Source organism: Microcaecilia unicolor, chromosome 10, assembly GCF_901765095.1.
Source record: "Microcaecilia unicolor chromosome 10, aMicUni1.1, whole genome shotgun sequence".
Lineage (NCBI taxonomy): Eukaryota > Metazoa > Chordata > Amphibia > Gymnophiona > Siphonopidae > Microcaecilia > Microcaecilia unicolor.
Genome location: NC_044040.1, coordinates 140,345,248 through 140,363,938, shown reverse-complemented (window position 1 = coordinate 140,363,938; position 18,691 = coordinate 140,345,248). Strand labels below are relative to the sequence as shown.

Sequence of the window (18,691 nt, the reverse complement as noted above, 5' to 3'; positions counted from 1 at the left end):
GAATATTTGTTATATAATACACAAAATAGAATGCCAAAATGGCTGAATTTGTGAGCATTCAAAAATCATGTGAGCTAGAGTTCCTGGCTGTGTGTGACAATGCCAGCAAAGGATGGAAGATGTTAATTTTGCACTGTGAAGACCTTACCACCACCCATTGACTTAGCGGTAAGGTCTCACATGTTAAGCGGGTGGTAATCGTCAGCGCTCATACACATCCGATTACTGACTGGTTAGCACCATGTGGTAGAAAATAAAAAATATTTTCTGCCGCACTTATCAGACACATGTAAAAAATGGAATTACTGCCTGGGACGCAGTAGCCAGGCGTTTTTTCCAAAATGACATGCGTTGGACATGCCTTAGTAAAAGGGCCCCAAAATGATGTGTGGAAAAGAGCAGGAATCATACTGAGTATACAATTTATTTTAGGGGAGACTATCATCTTATTTGTTTCAAGTCTGCCCCAGCCCCACCATGACACCATGCCACACTGGGAAAAGACCAAGGGTCCATCGAGCCCAGCATCCTGTCCATGACAGTGGCCAATCCAGGCCAAGGGCACCTGGTGAGCTTCCCAAACGTACAAACATTCTATACATGTTATTCCTGGAATTGTGGATTTTTCCCAAGTCCATTTAGTAGTGGTTTATGGACTTGTCCTTTGGGAAACCATCTAACCCCTTTTTAAACTCTGCTAAACTAACCGCCTTCACCACGTTCTCCGGCAACGAATTCCAGAGTTTAATTATGCGTTGGGTGAAGAAAATTTTTTCTCTGATTTGTTTTAAATTTACTACACTGTAGTTTCATCGCATGCCCCCTAGTCCTAGTATTTTTGGAAAGCGTGAACAGACGCTTCACATCCACCTGTTCCACTCCACTCATTATTTTATATACCTCTATCATGTCTCCCCTCAGCCGTCTCTTCTCCAAGCTGAAAAGCCCTAGCCTCCTTAGTCTTTCTTCATAGGGAAGTCGTCCCATCCCCGCTATCATTTTAGTCGCCCTTCGCTACACCTTTTCCAATTCTGCTACATCTTTCTTGAGATGCGGTGACCAGAATTGAACACAATACTCAAGGTGTGGTTGCACCATGGAGCGATACAACGGCATTATAACATCCTCACACCTGTTTTCCATACCTTTCCTAATAATACCCAACATTCTATTTGCTTTCCTAGCTGCAGCTGCATACTGAGCAGAAGGTTTCAGTGTATTATCGACGACGACACCCAGATCCCTTTCTTGGTCCGTAACTCCTAACGTGGAACCTTGCATGACATAGCTGTAATTTGGATTCTTTTTTCCCACATGCATCACCTTGCACTTGCTCACATTAAACGTCATCCCCCCTCCATCCCTCCCTCTGAGTTCCAGGATCATCCCCCCTCCCTCCCTCCCTCCCTCCGAGTTCCAGGGTCACCCCCCCTCTGAGTTCCAGGGTCACCCCCCTCCCTCCGAGTTCCAGGGTCCCTTCCAGTTTCAGGGTCCCCCCCACCCTCCCTCAGAGTTTCTGGGTCCCCACCCTCCCAGTTCCAGAGTCACCTTCCCTCCCTCCCTCCCAGTTCCATAGTCCACCTCCCAGTTCCAGGCAGGGGCGTATCTGCGTGGGGCCTCAGGGGCCTGGGCCCCCGCAGATTTTGCCCTGGCCCCCCCTACCGCCATCAACCCTCCCCCGCTGCCGTTCTTACTTTTGCTGGCGGGGGACCCCAACCCCCGCCAGCCGAGGTCTGCTTCCACCTGCCGCTGCCTTCACAACTTCTTCTTCAGCCGGCGGGGGACCCCAAACCCCCGCCAGCCGCCCCGCGCTGTTTAAAATTCATCTTCGGCCTCCGTGGCCGTGCTGCTGGGATAGGCGGCGCTGTTGAAATCCACTTCGGAGTCTGACGTCGTTGTACGTTGTACGTGCTGCGACGTCAGACTCCGAAGTGGATTTCAACAGCGCCGCCTATCCCAGCAGCACGGCCACGGAGGCCGAAGATGAATTTTAAACAGCGCGGGGCGGCTGGCGGGGGTTTGGGGTCCCCCGCCGGCTGAAGAAGAAGTTTTGAAGGCAGCGGCAGGTGGAAGCAGACCTCGGCTGGCGGGGGTTGGGGTCCCCCGCCAGCAAAAGTAAGAACGGCAGCGGGGGAGGGTTGGCGGCGGGAGGGGGGTGGAGAGACTAAGTTATTGGTGGCGGTGGGGGCTCGGCGGCGGCGGTGGGGGGGGCGGGGGGGGGCGCTAAAATGTGCCCCCTCCCTCTGGCTCTGGCCCCCCCTACCGCCGGAGTCCAGATACGCCCCTGGTTCCAGGGTCCCCCTACCAGTTCAAGGGTCCCTCCCCCTCCCTCCCAGTTCCATGGTCCTGTCCCTTCCCTTCCGCCCTCCCTCCAAGGTGCTTGGTGGGGGGGGGGGGGTGGGGGTTGCTATTTGCTGTCAACCTAAGGAGACACTGCTTCTGGCGTCCAGCAGCTAAGTCCTGTCCTGATACACAGGCAGCTGGAGCTCCCTCATACTCTTTCAGTGACACACATTGACAGGCAATGGCTGGATAAAGTGTTTGAGTGATATTGAGTTTAGATTTCATGATATTCATATGTACAGATGTATAGCTTTCAAATAAATTAAGGTGTGCGGTAAGAAACCAAAAAGAAAAACCTTTTGTCCTTTACCTGTTAAGGTGTAGTTTATCCAGTAGAAACAGCTTTAGACGTGTTTCAGATGGAAGAAGGGGAAAAAAACAGCAATGTGTATCAGCAGCTTGTAGGTGTACTTGGTTTTGAGTGTATGGGAATGACGGCTGTGTTGGGGAGTGGAAATAGAGATTAACCAATGGGCCTCCTTGCTTACATTGTAGTTGATTGGGTCAGTTCCACTTGTGTGTAGTAATCGTCCTGGTGCATGGCCACAGTGGGAGAGGAGAGTGGGGTGCGGCGGAAAGCTGAGCGAGCGGCTGCAGGAGGGTGGGTGAGGGGGAGTGTGGGCGGGGGGACAGGGTGCAGTGGCGATTTTGTTTGGTTGTGATTGAAAACGACAATGTGTATCAGCAGCTTGTAGGGGTGCTTGGTTTTGAGTGTGTAGTAATCGTCCTGGTGCATGGCCAGAGTGGGAGAGGTGAGGGGGGTGTGATGGAAGGGTGAGCGAGCAGCTGCAGGAGGGTGGGTGAGGGGGAGTGTGGGTGGGGGGACGGGGTGCAGTGGCGATTTTGTTTGGTTTTGAGTGTATGGGAATGACGGCTGCGTTGGGGAGTGGAAACAGAGATTAACCAATAGGCTTCCTTGATTCGTTGAGTGTCTTTGCTCCGCCCTCGACGTCATCACATTGTGATGCGAGAGCGGGCAGACACTCATGGCCAAACCGGATATCTCGCCCGCCTCAAGTTTCCGGCTTCAGGCTTCATTCAAACATTGGAGGTGCCTTTTATATCAGGGGCGTAGCCAGACTTTGGTGGGAGGGGGGTCCAGCACCCGAGGTGAGGGGGCACATTTTAGCCCCCTCCCCCGGCGCTGCAGACCCCCCGCCATTGCCAACCCCCCCATTGCCGACCCGCCACCACTTTTGACAACCTCCCGCCCTCTCGACCCCCCCACCCTGCGAACCCTCCCCCGCCGTCGCCTACCTTTGGTTTTGCTGGTGGGGGACCCCAATCCCCACCAGCCGACGTCCTCTTCGTCCTGCAGACAGTAAAAAAAGTCTTCGTTCTTCTGTTGCATGCTGACGTCTGTTCTCTGAGTCTGACGTCCTGCTCGTACAACGTGCAGGATGTCAACTCAGCATGCAACAGAAGAATGAAGAGGATGTCAGCTGGAGGGGATTGGGGTCCCCCGCCAGCAAAACCAAAGGTAGGCGACGGTGGGGGAGGGTTTGCGGGGGGAGAGGGTTGTCGGGAGAGGGGTCCAGGAGAAAATCTACGGGGGCCCAGGCCCCTCAGGCCCCACGTAGCTACGCCACTGTTTTATATATAGAGATATAATTTTATAGTTTACATTTTAAATCCATTAAAAAGAAAGAAACATTTGGCCCCTTTTTCCTAGCATTTTCTTTGCATGTAACAAAACAGCCAAAGTCATTTCTCCTACTGCTTTTGACCTGCTCAATTAGAACCAACCCCAATTAGGGCTATTGCACCCTCATTCAAAGTTTTTTTTCCCTTATTTTTCCCTCTAAAATGCAGTCATCACAGTGACAGCATTGAGTGAGGAACTGTAATCTGAATCTCCCATCAGATTCTGGTACACATGTTGTTGAGCAATGACAGAAATTCCTTCCCCTTAGGGATTGTAGATGTTACCTCTACAGCTTCTCCACCTCTACCAGTCCAATGAGCAAAATTTGAAAACTATGCCCAGGTTTCCTGCATGGCAGTGTATAATCCTTTCATCAGGCTATCAGCTTGCCTCTCCTACTGACCTTTATGTATCTCTCTTTGTTCCTCTGTCTCAGTTTTCACTCTCCTTCTCTTTAGGGCCTGGCAGAACACAAGCCTTGCCTTTTCTTCATCACTCATGGGGAGTCATCAAGTGGGGTGGCACAACCACTGGATGGATTGGGGGATCTCTGTCACAGGTAAGTGTGAACAAACCCTGCATTAAGAATATTTCATGAAAACTTTCAATCAGGATGCAACCAAAAAAAGGAATAATGGATGGTGGGAAAGGGTAAAACAGTACATCTCTTCTATCATCTCTTCCTCTCCATGTCTTATGGAACCTGCAGAAAAGGCGAGGCAGCTGGGCTCTATAACCCCCTACATACACATAAAGAGAGGGAACAGTTTGAAAATGGAAATTCATCATCAGGGACTCTAATCTAGTACCACTGTGACATCTTGGATGGGCCAGCTATGTGAAAATGGGAAAAGAGGAGGAAAAGAAAGAGAGAAAAGCAAAGAGGGAACAAAAAGTAGAAAGGAAAGACGAGAGAGTGAGGGAAAGAAAGAGATAAAGGAAGGCTATGAAAAAGAACAATCTAGGAACTGAAGGAAACAAGATGTTTCGAAGACTAGAAAAAATAGACAAAAAAAGAACTAATCAGAGGAAAGGATTGAAATCTTGTTCTCTTGAGATGAAGTCTTTCATAGAAGGTTTCCGTTTCTGCTTCACCTTCTCTTCTTGGTTTCAGGTATAACTGTTTGCTGCTGGTGGACTCTGTGGCATCATTAGGGGGAGTTCCAATATTTATGGACCAGCAGGGTAAGAAGCAATTGTTCTCTTCTTTTACATTTTACATGTGTGGTGCAGACACCAATACCAGACTCTGATTGTCTGAGATAACCAGTGTAAATTAAATTTTGACAGTGTCTGCTGTCAAAGTAGAAACAGCGTACAAATACTTAGAAAATGATTAGAATAATTCCTGGGTGGGTGGTTTAAGTGGAATCTACCCAATTCATTTCTATGGGAAAGGATGAGGTATCCATTAGATTGTAAGCTCTTCGAGCAGGGACTGTCCTTCTATGTTATATTGTACAGCGCTGCGTAACCCTAGTAGCGCTATAGAAATGTCAAATAGTAGTAGTAGTAGTAGTAGTAGTGGAGGGTGGACATGGCCTGACCACAGAAGTGACTGCTGATTGGCTGATGTCATCTTTCTCTCATCTGTCAATCAGTTTGATTTACCATGTACCTATTCTACTACACCTACAGAATCAAAATTTTACTTTTATAGAAAAAAGATGGGAAAATCAGTGGAAAAAATATTAATGGAATACATATTAAGACTGATAGTCAAGGGGGTTTAGGCTCTTAACTTACAAGTTAGATACCTAGATTGGCTTATTTAAAGATGTACTTAGTTTTACTACACTCCTAAATTTAGGAGTCTAAAAACTGGGTATCAGCAGGTGTGGACTGGGGAGAGGGGGAGCAGAATATAGAAGCCTGGCAGTGATTTTCAGCACTAGGTATCAATGGCAGTCCTAAATTTAAGAACATAACTTTAAAATCTTGATTTTAGGTGAGTTTTCATTTGAAAACGTAGGAGGGTATTTTAGCAGTGTTATATAGCATTTACATGTGTTAAAAGCCAATTTATACATGTACATGAGCATACATGTGTAGGTAGTGAGTTTAAAAAAGCTGCTGCTGCTTACACACATAAATCTGCAGTATGCATAAATCTGTACATGTAGGTGTGGTATGGGCAGACTTTTAAAATAAATGTGTGCTCCTCATTCTCAAGAGAAGTACATGTAGAAGCAAATGTGAACTAACTACTTGTTTTGACCTGGGGTTTCAAAGAGTGAGTGAGGGGACAAATGTCAAAATTTTGAGGCTTAGAACTTGGCTTCCTAATTGGCTCCTGACTTATGAGTATTTTGACAATCTGCCACTTATACATGACCTTGCTCGAACTTAACGTGTATAAGATATAAAATTGTTATTTATTTATTTCTGCACAGTTGCTATACCGCCTTCACTAACTGGCAGACCAAGGCGGTTCACAATCTAAAAATTACAAACAAAAGCACAGGAAAAGATCTACAATGATTTGATAGGAAAGAAAAATTCCATACATATGAGACAGCCACACAGATAAGTACACAGATGGGAAAAAAAGGGGCAGGAAAAATACTAAATAGGGGAGGGACATAAAAGGAGCACGGAATTGGGGAGAGGGATGACAAAGGGCTTATAACCCAATGATTTAACACTACAATCCCCCTATGCACAGTTGAATGCAAGTGTGAAGACCCGGGTCTAAAAGGCAATTTTAATTTTCTTTATTTTATCATTTTACAAGCATTAACTTGCAAAAAAAGAAATAGAGAGAAAGAGTGTGTCCATAACAAGAAACAATAGAAAATTTAACTGAAAGATTGTTAACCCACAGTCAACCACTTCCTTAGACCACAAATAAATGAATGGAGAGGGAGAGGGCTTGTTTTACAGATGAGGAGATCCAAAATAAAGAGAAGAAAAAGTTATAATTATATGGCCTGTCCATAGTTCCCACTTAATCTATACTTAATCAATAGTTTATCTCTCATTCCTTCGGTTTATTGGAAAGCTTTTTCATATCCAAAAATGTACAAAGTTGTTCAGGTATAAAGAAGACATATTTATTCCCCAAATATCATATTAGGCATTTGCATGGATAGGCTAATAAAAATGTTGCGCCCATCGCCTTTGTCTCTTCTCTGAGAGCTAGAAATTGCTTCCGTATATCATGTGTAGTCTTTGTTACATCTGGGAAAACCCAAATTCTCTATCCACAAAAGGTTTTTAAAGAATTCTTAAAGTATAATTTTAATACAGAATTTAAATCTTGCTCAAATACGAATGAAACAATTAAAGTCCATCGTTGGGTCACTTCGGATAATGATTCTTCCAGTAAAGCCGATATATCTTGGATTTCTAACAGAGGATTCAAGGGCAAATTCCCTATTCCTTTAGGATCTACCCAAGACTGTAAAGGTAAAGGTAAATAATAAGTTTTATTTAACGGGGGAATAGCTGTAGCAGGATATTGTAGAATGTTCAGCAGATATTTTTTAAAGAAATCAGTTGAAGTTATTCCTGTTGTAATAGGAAAATTCAAAATCCTTAAATTCAATCGCCTGTTGTAGTTCTCTATTTGCTCAATTTTCCTAGAAGTCAAAGTTTTGTCTTTAATTAGCATTTCAGTAGTAGATTTTAAATCTTTAACTTCTTGTTGCATTAATAGTATTTGGTTCGTGGAATCTAGCTTAACTTTTTCTAATGAATTAGTTAAAGTTTCAACTTTACTCACGAGAAGAGTAGTTTCCTGTGCAGATTTTGAGACTAATGTTGTTAAAGCCTGAATAGCTCTCCAAATAGACTCCAGTGAAATCTCCGTGGGAGCTAAAAGCTCACCGATCACTTCTCCTATGGTCTAGGCTGGTGCACTGCCGAACAAGGCCCCAACACCATCAACTTCCGATTCGGTTGGGCCCTCTGCACTTCGCCCATAGAACACAGGACACGGAGGAGGATTAAGATCCGGTGGTGATAGTGATGTCTCTGGCCCCAAGAGAAAAGATGCTCCTCCTTCGGCTCTCAGCTCGGGATCAACCATTCCGGTTTGCAGAAGACTCATCGCACAGCAATCAATCGTCTGCTAGATTGGGGAAGATGTTTTGGCCAACGCCATGAGGCATTAGGAAAAGCAAATCAAGAGAGGAAACACCAGCAGGAAGCTCCGATCGGGCAGCAAACGTGTTCAGGACGCCATCTTGACACACACCCCCAAAGGCAATTTTAAATTGTTTGAAAGATTGCTCAGCATGGTTAGTTAAAGGTAACAAATTCTAAAGAAATGGAGCAGCAAAAAAGAAAGCTTGGTGCCTAGTTGTCTCCAAAGTTGCCTGTTTTGGACCCGATAGGACCAAGTGATGATTGTTCAGGGAATAGAGAGAGTGGGAAAGGGAGTATGGAATTATAAGGGAAAATAGTTATGCAGAAAGATCAACCCACAGATCCATAAAAGTAAGCATCAGTGTTTTGTAAATGATTCGCTGTTCGACAGGGAGCCAGTGATGACCCTGGAGCAGGAGAGAAACACGATCAAAATGCTGGGTGTGAAATAGGAGTCTTATAGCAGTGGTTCAGAGCAGTGGTATTCCTAGGTTGGCTGCCTCCCGGGGCAGATCGCCACTGCGCACCCCCATGGCGCATCACCCCCTGAGCACATCACCTCCCCCTCTGGCGCATCACCTCCACCCTCCACCACATTGTTCTTACCTCGTTGAGGTGCTGGGGCTCCCTGCCCCAGAACAGGAAGTACCATTAGAGGGAGCAGGGAACCGGCAGAGCCGACAGTTGCACAGCTGCTCCCTGCACCCCCTTGCAGTGTGTTCCAGGGGCAGACCACCCCCACTGCCCCACCATCGGTACACCAGTGGTTCAGAGTAAGATTTGGGCTCGAGAATCCCCCTGTAAACCAGCAGGCAACCAATTTTTGTTTATTTAGAAGAAGTTTATGAATAGAAAGTCAATGCGAGATCACAGCAAGAAAGTCTTGGAGAGGACCAATATTGGGAGAATAAGGATTTGTAGGGGAAATCAGCAATATGTTATCTGTATAGAAATAGCAGGAATGAATGAGCGCAGCAAGAGGACTCAAGAATAGGTCGAAAAGAAGAGGAGATAGAATAGATCCTTGGGGAACTCCACAAGCTAGGGATCGTGGTGGAGACACAGAGGAAGGGGTTTGGACTTTATAAGAACAACCAGTAAGAAATGAGGAGAACCAAGCTAATACTGTATCAAATATCCCGAGAGAAGGGTGAATGGTTAACCAGATCAAAGGCAGAGGAGAGATCCAGTGATACAGCTAGTACAATGTTATGTTTGTCTAAGTGGGAATAAATTTCATTTAACAGAGCTGTCTGGACTGTTTCTGTACTAAAGTGGGTTCTGAAATCAGGGACTGCTCCACAAAATCAGACAGCTGGAAGAGAACAATTTTCTGAAGGAGCTTTGATAGAAAACACAGATTCGATACCAAACAGAAATTAGCTGGAACTGATGGGTCCAGGGAAGGATTCTTCAGGATTGGATGAATAACAGCAGTTTTCTAAAGGAGAAGCACTTGACCAGAAGAAAAGCTTGTATTAATAAGGGTCAGAATTCTTGGCAGAAGGCCAAGTTCAGGAATCTTTAACCAAGGAGTGGGGAAAGGATCCAAAAGACAAGTAACCCTCATAGATACAAGTGTTTTTGAGAGTGAAGTTAAAGTCTGGGGTTGAAAAGAGTACCAGGAGGAAGAGCCCTGAGCAGCTAAGGGATAGCATGATGGAGAAAAGGGAGATAGATGAGAATGAAGGCAGTGGGGAATTTCTGAAGAATTGATATCTGGAGAGACAGTCACTGGCAAAGAGGCTAACAAATGCCACTTACACATATAACATCCCAAATCAAGCCACTCTTTCTTTGCAGATTGTGATGACAGTTCTATAAATGGGTGCCTCCTTGAAGGATTGGATATCCAGATTCCATTATAGAATACTAGCATAAGTTGTCATCAATGTGCATGTAATTTATGTTCTCGCAGATACACCAGCCACATGTAAATGTGTTTAGGGCATGCATAATGGAATTCCTCCCACATCCCATCCAAGCCTCAACCACTTATATGCCCCTTTGAAGTTACATGTTATGTCACTTACATGCACCCTTATAGAAGAGTGCTTAGCATACCTGTATGCATAAGTGGTACTTGGGGTATGTAACTGCAGACGTGTAATTATAGAATTGCCTTTCTTTTTTCAAATGGCATACACACATATTCCTGCATATCCTAGTATGTATTTTACAAAAAGGTTCCACATTCAGTGAGATTTTTGTAAAATACCTGAAAATTTGTGAACATCTTGTCTTTTCTATGAAAAATAGGACTTTTATTGGGCGGTATTCAACCTGCAGTGGTCAGCATTTTTTAAAATGCTACTGCTATGGTCAGAATTTCCCTGAATATTCAGTACCAGGCCATGTTAGGACACTGACACTGAATATCTGGGGCTAATTATATTACATTATCCTGGCCATGGAGCCATTTTGAAGCAGCTTTTGATGTGAATAGGAGCAAGTAGATATCACTCCTGCCCATTTACCACTGGATCACCAGGGATTTATCAAGGTAGGTCTGAGGGGACTCGGGGGGGGGGGGAGGGGCCTAGACCTATATTACTCTATCTTTGGGGGTGGAGGGGGATGTGTTCTGTTCCAGAGGATGAGAGGGGGATCAGGATGGGGGGGGGGGGGGGACCGGAGCTGTTACTCAAAGGATAACCAGACACCGGCTGATATTCAGACCTGTGCCCAGTTACCTTCTCTGCATAAAGTTAGGACAGCTTTTTTTTCTGTCCTAACTTTATGTGGGTTCCTAGCTGATTAGTGGTCTGAATATCACTGCTAACCAGCTAGGTGACTGCTCTGCCCAAACTTTGCCCCCAACCCACCCCTAACCTTGTTGGTTATGAGTTGGCCATTAAGAGGCAATATTCAGCCACACTGTCCTGTTAAGTGCTGCTGAATATTACCAATTAGTCCCAGACAAATGATTCAACAGCCAATAGTCTCCCCTGGCTGTTTAAATTGCTTTGAATATCTACCCCTTAGGTTCCTAAGTTTGGGTGAAAATAGGAGACAGATTTAAGCAACTAACTTAGGTTTAAATTTAGGAGCTATTTATTTTTTTGACTATGAAGCCTACTATGTTGTCTTCTTACACAAAGAGATTTAATAAACTATGCAGGGCTTGCTGTATTAAAGAGGCTTTTTTTCGTCCTATTTTGTGTCTATAGAAAAAGTGTTTCATGCCTCTGTCTGGATTATTTTTCAGTATATTTCCTATGAGAATTAGGGGACATTTGTGTGATGATCTCTAAACCTTGCTACTGAAGGCAGTTTGGAAGTTTGGAAAACATTTGTAGAATGACAGCACATTTTTGGCAGGTTTTAGCATGATGATATTATTACAAATGTATTATTATATGAATGTCCATCTTTCCTGCTAGGTATTGATATCTTATATTCTGGATCTCAAAAAGTGCTCAATTCACCACCTGGCACCGCCCCCATTTCATTCAGTGACAGAGCCAGGTAAGAGAATTCTCACAGGATTCCTTCCTAGCTGTTGACTTAGGAAAGGGCTATGGGAATAGGAATGGGAGGAGGTCTGAAACCTAGTATGAGACCCACAATTTAGAGGAGAGATGTTATATTGTAGATGAAGGTGAGATTCTGAAACTCTCACCATACCACAAACTAAATGTTGCCATGGAGGTCCTCATCTACCACCAAGTGATTTGGTTTCAGGATATGTACAATTAATATCTAGTAATATTACTTATATTTGATCTCTGACTAGTGTTAATTTGCATACATCTGTAGTCTTGAAAGCCAGGACTGTTTGTGGCTCATGAAGTGAAATTGGAATTGGTTGCCATAGATAGAAAAAATGACAATTGTTCACACCTGGTTTTCATCCATCCAGACTGATCGAGAGCTAAAATATATTGCTGTCAAATTTCAAATACACAAATGCAGTAACATACATAGCATATTTGACACCCAGGTGGATAATATTTTAACACCCCCATCAATGTTTTTGGTAGGTTGTCAAATGGCCACCAGACTTCATCTCTGCTAGCTTTTAGTTTACTGTTGAGTTGCCAAATAGGTACAGCAGTACCTAATGGTACGAGCAGCAAACTGAGCACCAGGAAAGCCAGAATTCAAATCCTACTGCTGCTCCTTGAAATCTTGGACAACTCACTTAACCTTCAACTACCTGAGGTACAAAACTTAAATTGTAAGACCTCCAGGAATAGGAAAATACCTATTGTACCCAAATTTAACTTGCCTTAAGCTATCGAGAAAGGTGTAATCTAAATCCAAATCCAAAATTAAGTACCAGGCATACTGTGAAGTAAAGATAATAATAATAAAGTACCATCTTAACTAAATATATATAAATACATCTTAATCTCATATACATATATAGAAAACATATAAACCAATTTATAATATAATATAATGTGCTCAGTTCACCAGTATAATCACCAATAATGTATAACAAGTGACAATTGGATATGGAACCATCATCGCACAACAATGTTCCAAATCAACCACCAAATAGTGATCAGTCACTCCACTGCTGGACTTGCCCAGGTAATACTGTTATGGAAATAAATAAACTGTTGTTAGTTAACTCTCATTCAGTAAATATACTACAAAGTCACTTCAATCAATATAATTGGCACATGAACTCGAAATGAATCACAGTCTTTCCGTAGCATCTCACAGTCAAAAATTTCATTAAATAAAGATGAATCACTTATCTGGTGTTTTAATACTCCAGTGAGGGCAGTGATGACATTCCAAATTGCAAGAGAGTCCACATCCAGTTTAAGATTAAACCTTCATAACCCTCATAAAGAGTTGCCACCAGCTTAAACCTCTGGCGATCATTAAAAGAAATATATGAAATGCTGAAAAGGATAACCTTCCCTCAGGATAACCTTGCTTCAACTCAGATCCGGTTTTGCTTTACGCTTCTTCTGGAAGTAAGGAATCTACAACTGAACATATCAAAGGTGCACTAGAATGGACTGTATATTTACATATTTAAAAAAAGATATTTAGAATAAAAAACAAAAATAACATAATCAAGTAAACTCAAAACACAAAATTAAATAAATTGTCTGTGGTCACTTACTGGGAGAAGATCACCAACACAAATCACTCAGGATAACAAACAAACCCGCCCTCAGATCAATGTGCTGGGATTTAAAGAAAAAAATTACTGGTGTGTGCATGCATTCCCTCATTGACAGGAAGTCATCAAATAATCCATTCCACTTCTTTGTTTAAACCCAATGGAGCTATAGTATTCCACAAATAAATAAACCACTATTCCTTTAGTAACAGTCTTCTAGATATATCTCCACCTCGTGGCACTTGAATACACAGCAGAACTGCAAACCGAAGATCACTCAACTGATGACCATATTGTTCCCAATGTAAAATTAAGGGGACTTCCTGCTTATGGGTGTGCAGACCACAATGCTCTGCTATGCAGAATTTTATGCTCTTTCATGTTTGCCCACTATAATATAGTTCACATGGACATTTAGTTATATAAACCACCTGATTGCTTTTGCAGTCGGTATGCTGTCTAAAATGAAAAAACTTTGAACTATGTGGTATTGAAATCACAGCAGTTTCCCACACATATTCACAATAGATACAACGGCTATATTTAAAGTGACCCAGATTCAAATCCAATAATGTAGGAGCACTAGCCAACATTTCACCCAGATTGCGATGACATAATAAAACAATTTTAGGATAATTTTGCAAAGAAGATTGTATACCAAGAACTGACCAATTCATGCGAATATTGTGAATAGGGAAGTACACAGATCACTTCATTTTTCTTTTTAGGTTGATAAGGAAAAGACAGCCATACCCTGTGAGTGTATTTAACTCACCTATAGGCCTGATGTACATGAAGCCGAAACTTCTGTTCTGTAGAACATAATCTCCGAAAATGCAAAAACTTGCCAACTGAAATATTGTTTCAAAAATCAATGTAATAATGTGTTACAATCAGATTCCTTACATTATACTGTGGTAGAAAATACATTGAATTCAGATACAGAAACCTTAATATCCAAAAATGTTATATAAACCTGAGATATATGAGAATCAAAAGAAATGCTGTTATCCACTCCATTTAAATATGTAATGAATAACATCAGTTGTTCATGTGTTCCCTTCCAAACCACTATATAATTGTTAATGTACCATCTCCATAACAGTACTAATGAATGTTCATGATAAGTATATACAAACTTTTGTATATATTTATATACATATATAAACATGCTATGGATAGAGCTATTGTCGCTCCCATAGCTACTCCCTTCACCTGTAAGTATAATCTTTGTACAAACATAAAGTAGTTTTGAGTAACAAACATTTCAGTAATCCATATCAAAAACGTTAACTTGTCCCCAGATAAAGACGCTTGAGATAATTAATGATGAGAAAACGTAATTGTCTGGTCCTGTGACACGTGTGTATATAAGGCTTTTACATCCAAAGTGGCCAACATACTTTCAAGTCAAGTTTGAGATAAACTATCCAAAAAATGTTGTGAAGTCCTTACATATTGAGACAAGGTTTCCAAAATTGAACCTTGACAAGACACTACAGGGCACCCAGGGGGACAAGTAACCAATTTATGAATTTTGGGAACAATGTAAATATGTGGAATTGCAGGATACTATTTGAATAAAAAACAAAATTCTTTAATGGTAATGATCCCATGTTGATTGTCATGAGACAAAAATTGTATTTGTTGTTGTAAACTATTAGTGAGATCATTCTCCAACATTTGATAAGAATTGTGTATTCAATAATTGTGAAAATGTTCCATCCTTATCTGCCCTTTTATTGACTAAAGATGAATCATTCATAAGCCTATGCAATATGTTCCTCTGTGATGGTGTTAAATTATTTTTCATATGTAAATTCTGTTGTTCTAATTTATTTAAGTCCCTCAAAATCAATCATTCAAATGCATTGATGTACAGAGAGCCAACCCAGGAGGTACCCAAGTAGATCTAAGTTTACCTTGTAGAGGAAAAGATAATGGATCAGATTGAACCTAATGATCCTGGAAAAAGACCCGTCATCTTAAAGCTCTGAAAAAATGATATAAATATTGCCTGCTATTAAACTTACCATAAAGCGCTGTATGCACAAAAGATATGCCCTTATGTAACAACCAAATTTCCTCCTCAGATAAAGACCGGGAGGAAATATTAAAAACATTTATTAGCGCTTGACTTGTCTATTGGGCTTCGTCCCTTTGATTGATCACTGGCATTTGGGAGCTGGAACCATCATTTGCATTGAAGGAAGATGTAAAAAAGACTCAGATAATTTATTACTATTGGTCTTAACCACAGGTTGCTGTTCTAAACCTTGTGCATTATTATCAGAACTCAAGTGATCACCAGATGAATCACTGGACAATAAATTAAAACCAACTCATTCCTTCCCCTATTTATTGTGATGTGGCTTCCTAGATTTATCCATCCAAGAGTAGACATACCCTTTTGTATAGTCTAGCTCATCACAACAAAATTTAGTTACCTTAATCAGATGTTCTTATCTGTATTTTTCTATCTGTGCAAGGTATTGTAAATGATATTTATCAAAGTTAACCTTATCCTCAAATTATTTCATAACCTCAATTGTAGTTCTTGTGACTATTCCTGAATAATAGCATGTAATACATCAATTGTTGACAATATTAAGTTGAGCAAACACCAGGTGATGACACCATTCCACTTTTCTACATAAGCAGTATTATCTAGGAACTGGAGTTCCTTAATAATACGTAAACTCCGAGGGACCCTTTGAGCATTACAGTATTTCACAAGGGCAGCTGAGTGCAGTTCCAATTTAATCAAGGACTTGTGCAACTTAAGAATATCCACCCAATTGACTGGGGGAAGTACATAAGTATTGCCATACTGGGAAACACCAAACGTCCATCAAGCCCAGCATCCTGTTTCCAACAGTGGCCAATCCAGGTCACAATATACCTGGCAAGATCCCAAAAAAGTACAAAACGTTTTATACTGCTTATCCAAGAAATAGCAGTGGATTTTCCCCAAGACCATTCAATAACGGTCTATGGACTTTTCCTTTAGGAAGCCGTCCAAACCTTTTTTTAAACTCCGCTAAGCTAACCGCCTTTACCACATTCTCTGGCAACGAATTCCAGAGTTTAATTACACGTTGAGTGAAGAAAGATTTTCTCTGATTCGTTTTAAATTTACTACATTGTAGCTTCATCGCATGCCGCCTAGTCCTAGTATTTTTGGAAAGCGTAAACAGACGCTTCACATCTACCTGTTCAACTCCACAAATTATTTTATAGACCTTTATCATATGTCCCCTCAGCCACCCTTTCTCCAAGCTGAAGAGCCCTAGCCGCTTTAACCTTTCCTCATAGGGAAGTCGTCCCATCCTCTTTATCATTTTCGTCGTCCTTCTCTGCACCTTTTCTAATTCCACTATATCTTTTTTGAGATGCGGCGACCAGAATTGAACACAATATTCAAGATGCGGACTCACCATGGAGCGATACAAAGGCATTATAACATCCTCATTTTTGTTTTCCATTCCTTTCCTAATAATACCTAACATTCTATTTGCTTTCTTAGCCACAGCAGCACACTGAGCAGAAGGTTTCAACGTATCATCAATGACGACACCTAGATCCCTTTCTTGGTCCGTAACTCCTTAAGTGGAACCTTGCATGACGTAGCTATAATTCGGGTTCCTCTTTACCACATGCATCACTTTGCACTTGCTCACATTAAACATCATCTGCCATTTAGACGCCCAGTCTCCCAGTCTCGTACGGTCCTCTTGTAATTTTTCACAATCCTCCCGCGATTTAACGACTTTGAATAACTTTGTGTCATCAGCAAATTTAATTACCTCACTAGTTACTCCCATCTCTAGGTCATTTATAAATATGTTAAAAAGCAGCGGTCTGAGCACAGACCCCTGGGGAACCCCACTAACTACCCTTCTCCATTGAGAATACTGACCATTTAAACCTACTCTCTGTTTTCTATCTTTTAACCAGTTTTTAATCCACAATAGAACAATACCTCCTATCCCATGACTCTCCAATTTCCTCCAGAGTCTTTCATGAGGTACTTTGTCAAACGCCTTCTGAAAATCCAGATACACAATATCAACCGGCTCACCTTTATCCACATGTTTGTTCACCCCTTCAAAGAAATGTAGTAGATTGGTGAGGCAAGATTTCCCTTCACTAAATCCATGATGATTACCACTCTTATTTTTGAACAAGAAGGATGCCCATCTTTCGACACAAATCAGGAGATGGGTGTCCTTCTCGCAAGGCTAGCCACAGTTCATGGAGGCATGTCGGCAGGGTAGCGAAGGCGGGACTGGGGCATGATTAAGAGATGGCCGTCCTCAGCCGATAATGGAAAAAAGAAGGGCATACCTGATGAACACTTGGCCGACTCTACTTGGTCCATTTTTTCTTGCGACCAAGACTCAAAAAGGTGCCTGAACTGACCAGATGACCACCGGAGGGAATCGGGGATGACCTCCCCTTACTTCCCCAGTGGTCACTACCCCCTCCCACCATAAAAAAACAAGTTTAAAAATACTTTTTTGCCAGCCTCAAATGCCATACCCAGCTCCCTGACAGCAGTATGCAGGTCCCTGGAGCAGTTTTAGTGGGTGCAGTGCACTTCAGGCAGGCGGACGCAGGTCCATCCCCCCCTACCTGTTACACTTGTGGTGGTAAATGTGAGCCCTCCAAAACCCACCAGAAACCCACTATACCCACATCTAGGTGCCCCTCTTCACCCGTAAGGGCTATGGTAGTGGTGTACAGTTGTGGGTAGTGGGGTTTTTCTTTTGGGGGGGGGGTTGGGGGGCTCAGCACCCAAGGTAAGGGAGCTATGCACCTGGGAGCAATTTGTGAAGTCCACTGCAGTGCTCCCTAGGGTGCCCGGTTGGTGTCCTGGCATGTGAGGGGGACCAGTGCACTACAAATGCTGGCTCCTCCCACGACCAAAGGGCTTGGATTTGGCCGTTTTTGAGATGGGTGTCCTCAGTTTCCATTTTCGGCGAAAACCGAGGTCGCCCATCTCCAGGGGAGAGAGAATTGCTAGACATGGGATGGGATGGGAGGGAAGGGCAGGGGAGAGAGAATTGCTGGACATGGAGGGGAGGGCAGGGAAGAGAGAATTGCTAGACATGGAGGGGAGAAAGGAGAATCACTGGACGGGGAGGGGAGGACAGGGAAGAGAGAATTGCTGGACATGTAGGGGAGAGAGGAGAATCGCTGGACAGGGAGGGGAGGACAGGGACATAGTCTCCTTTTTTAAACGCTAACGTATTTGATTTCCTATGTATACTTACTTCAAAGTAGAGAGTTGCACGGGGACAGAAATCCAACCCATCCCCACTGGAATCTAACCTGTCCCCATTCATTCCCGTAGGGAATCTAACCCATCCCCGCCCGTCCCCACAGGGAATCTTACCTGTCTCCACCCGTCCCCGCAAGAATTTAACCTGTCCTCACCCACAAGAATTTAATGGTACATTAAACAAAATTCCTGTCAGCTCTCTCAGTCTCTGGATTTGAGCCGCAGCACTGCAGGCAAGGAAGGA

General features: G+C 42.9%; 1 protein-coding gene across 1 annotated transcript in view; it reads left to right on the top strand.

The window, feature by feature from the left end:
• AGXT (alanine--glyoxylate and serine--pyruvate aminotransferase) overlaps positions 1 to 18,691 on the top strand; it is an 88,449-nt gene that overhangs the window by 45,971 nt on the left and 23,787 nt on the right. Inside the window, 3 exon segments of the mRNA XM_030215881.1 lie at positions 4,447 to 4,547; positions 5,103 to 5,173; positions 11,461 to 11,545. Of these exon segments, the coding sequence (XP_030071741.1) occupies positions 4,447 to 4,547; positions 5,103 to 5,173; positions 11,461 to 11,545 (257 nt within the window).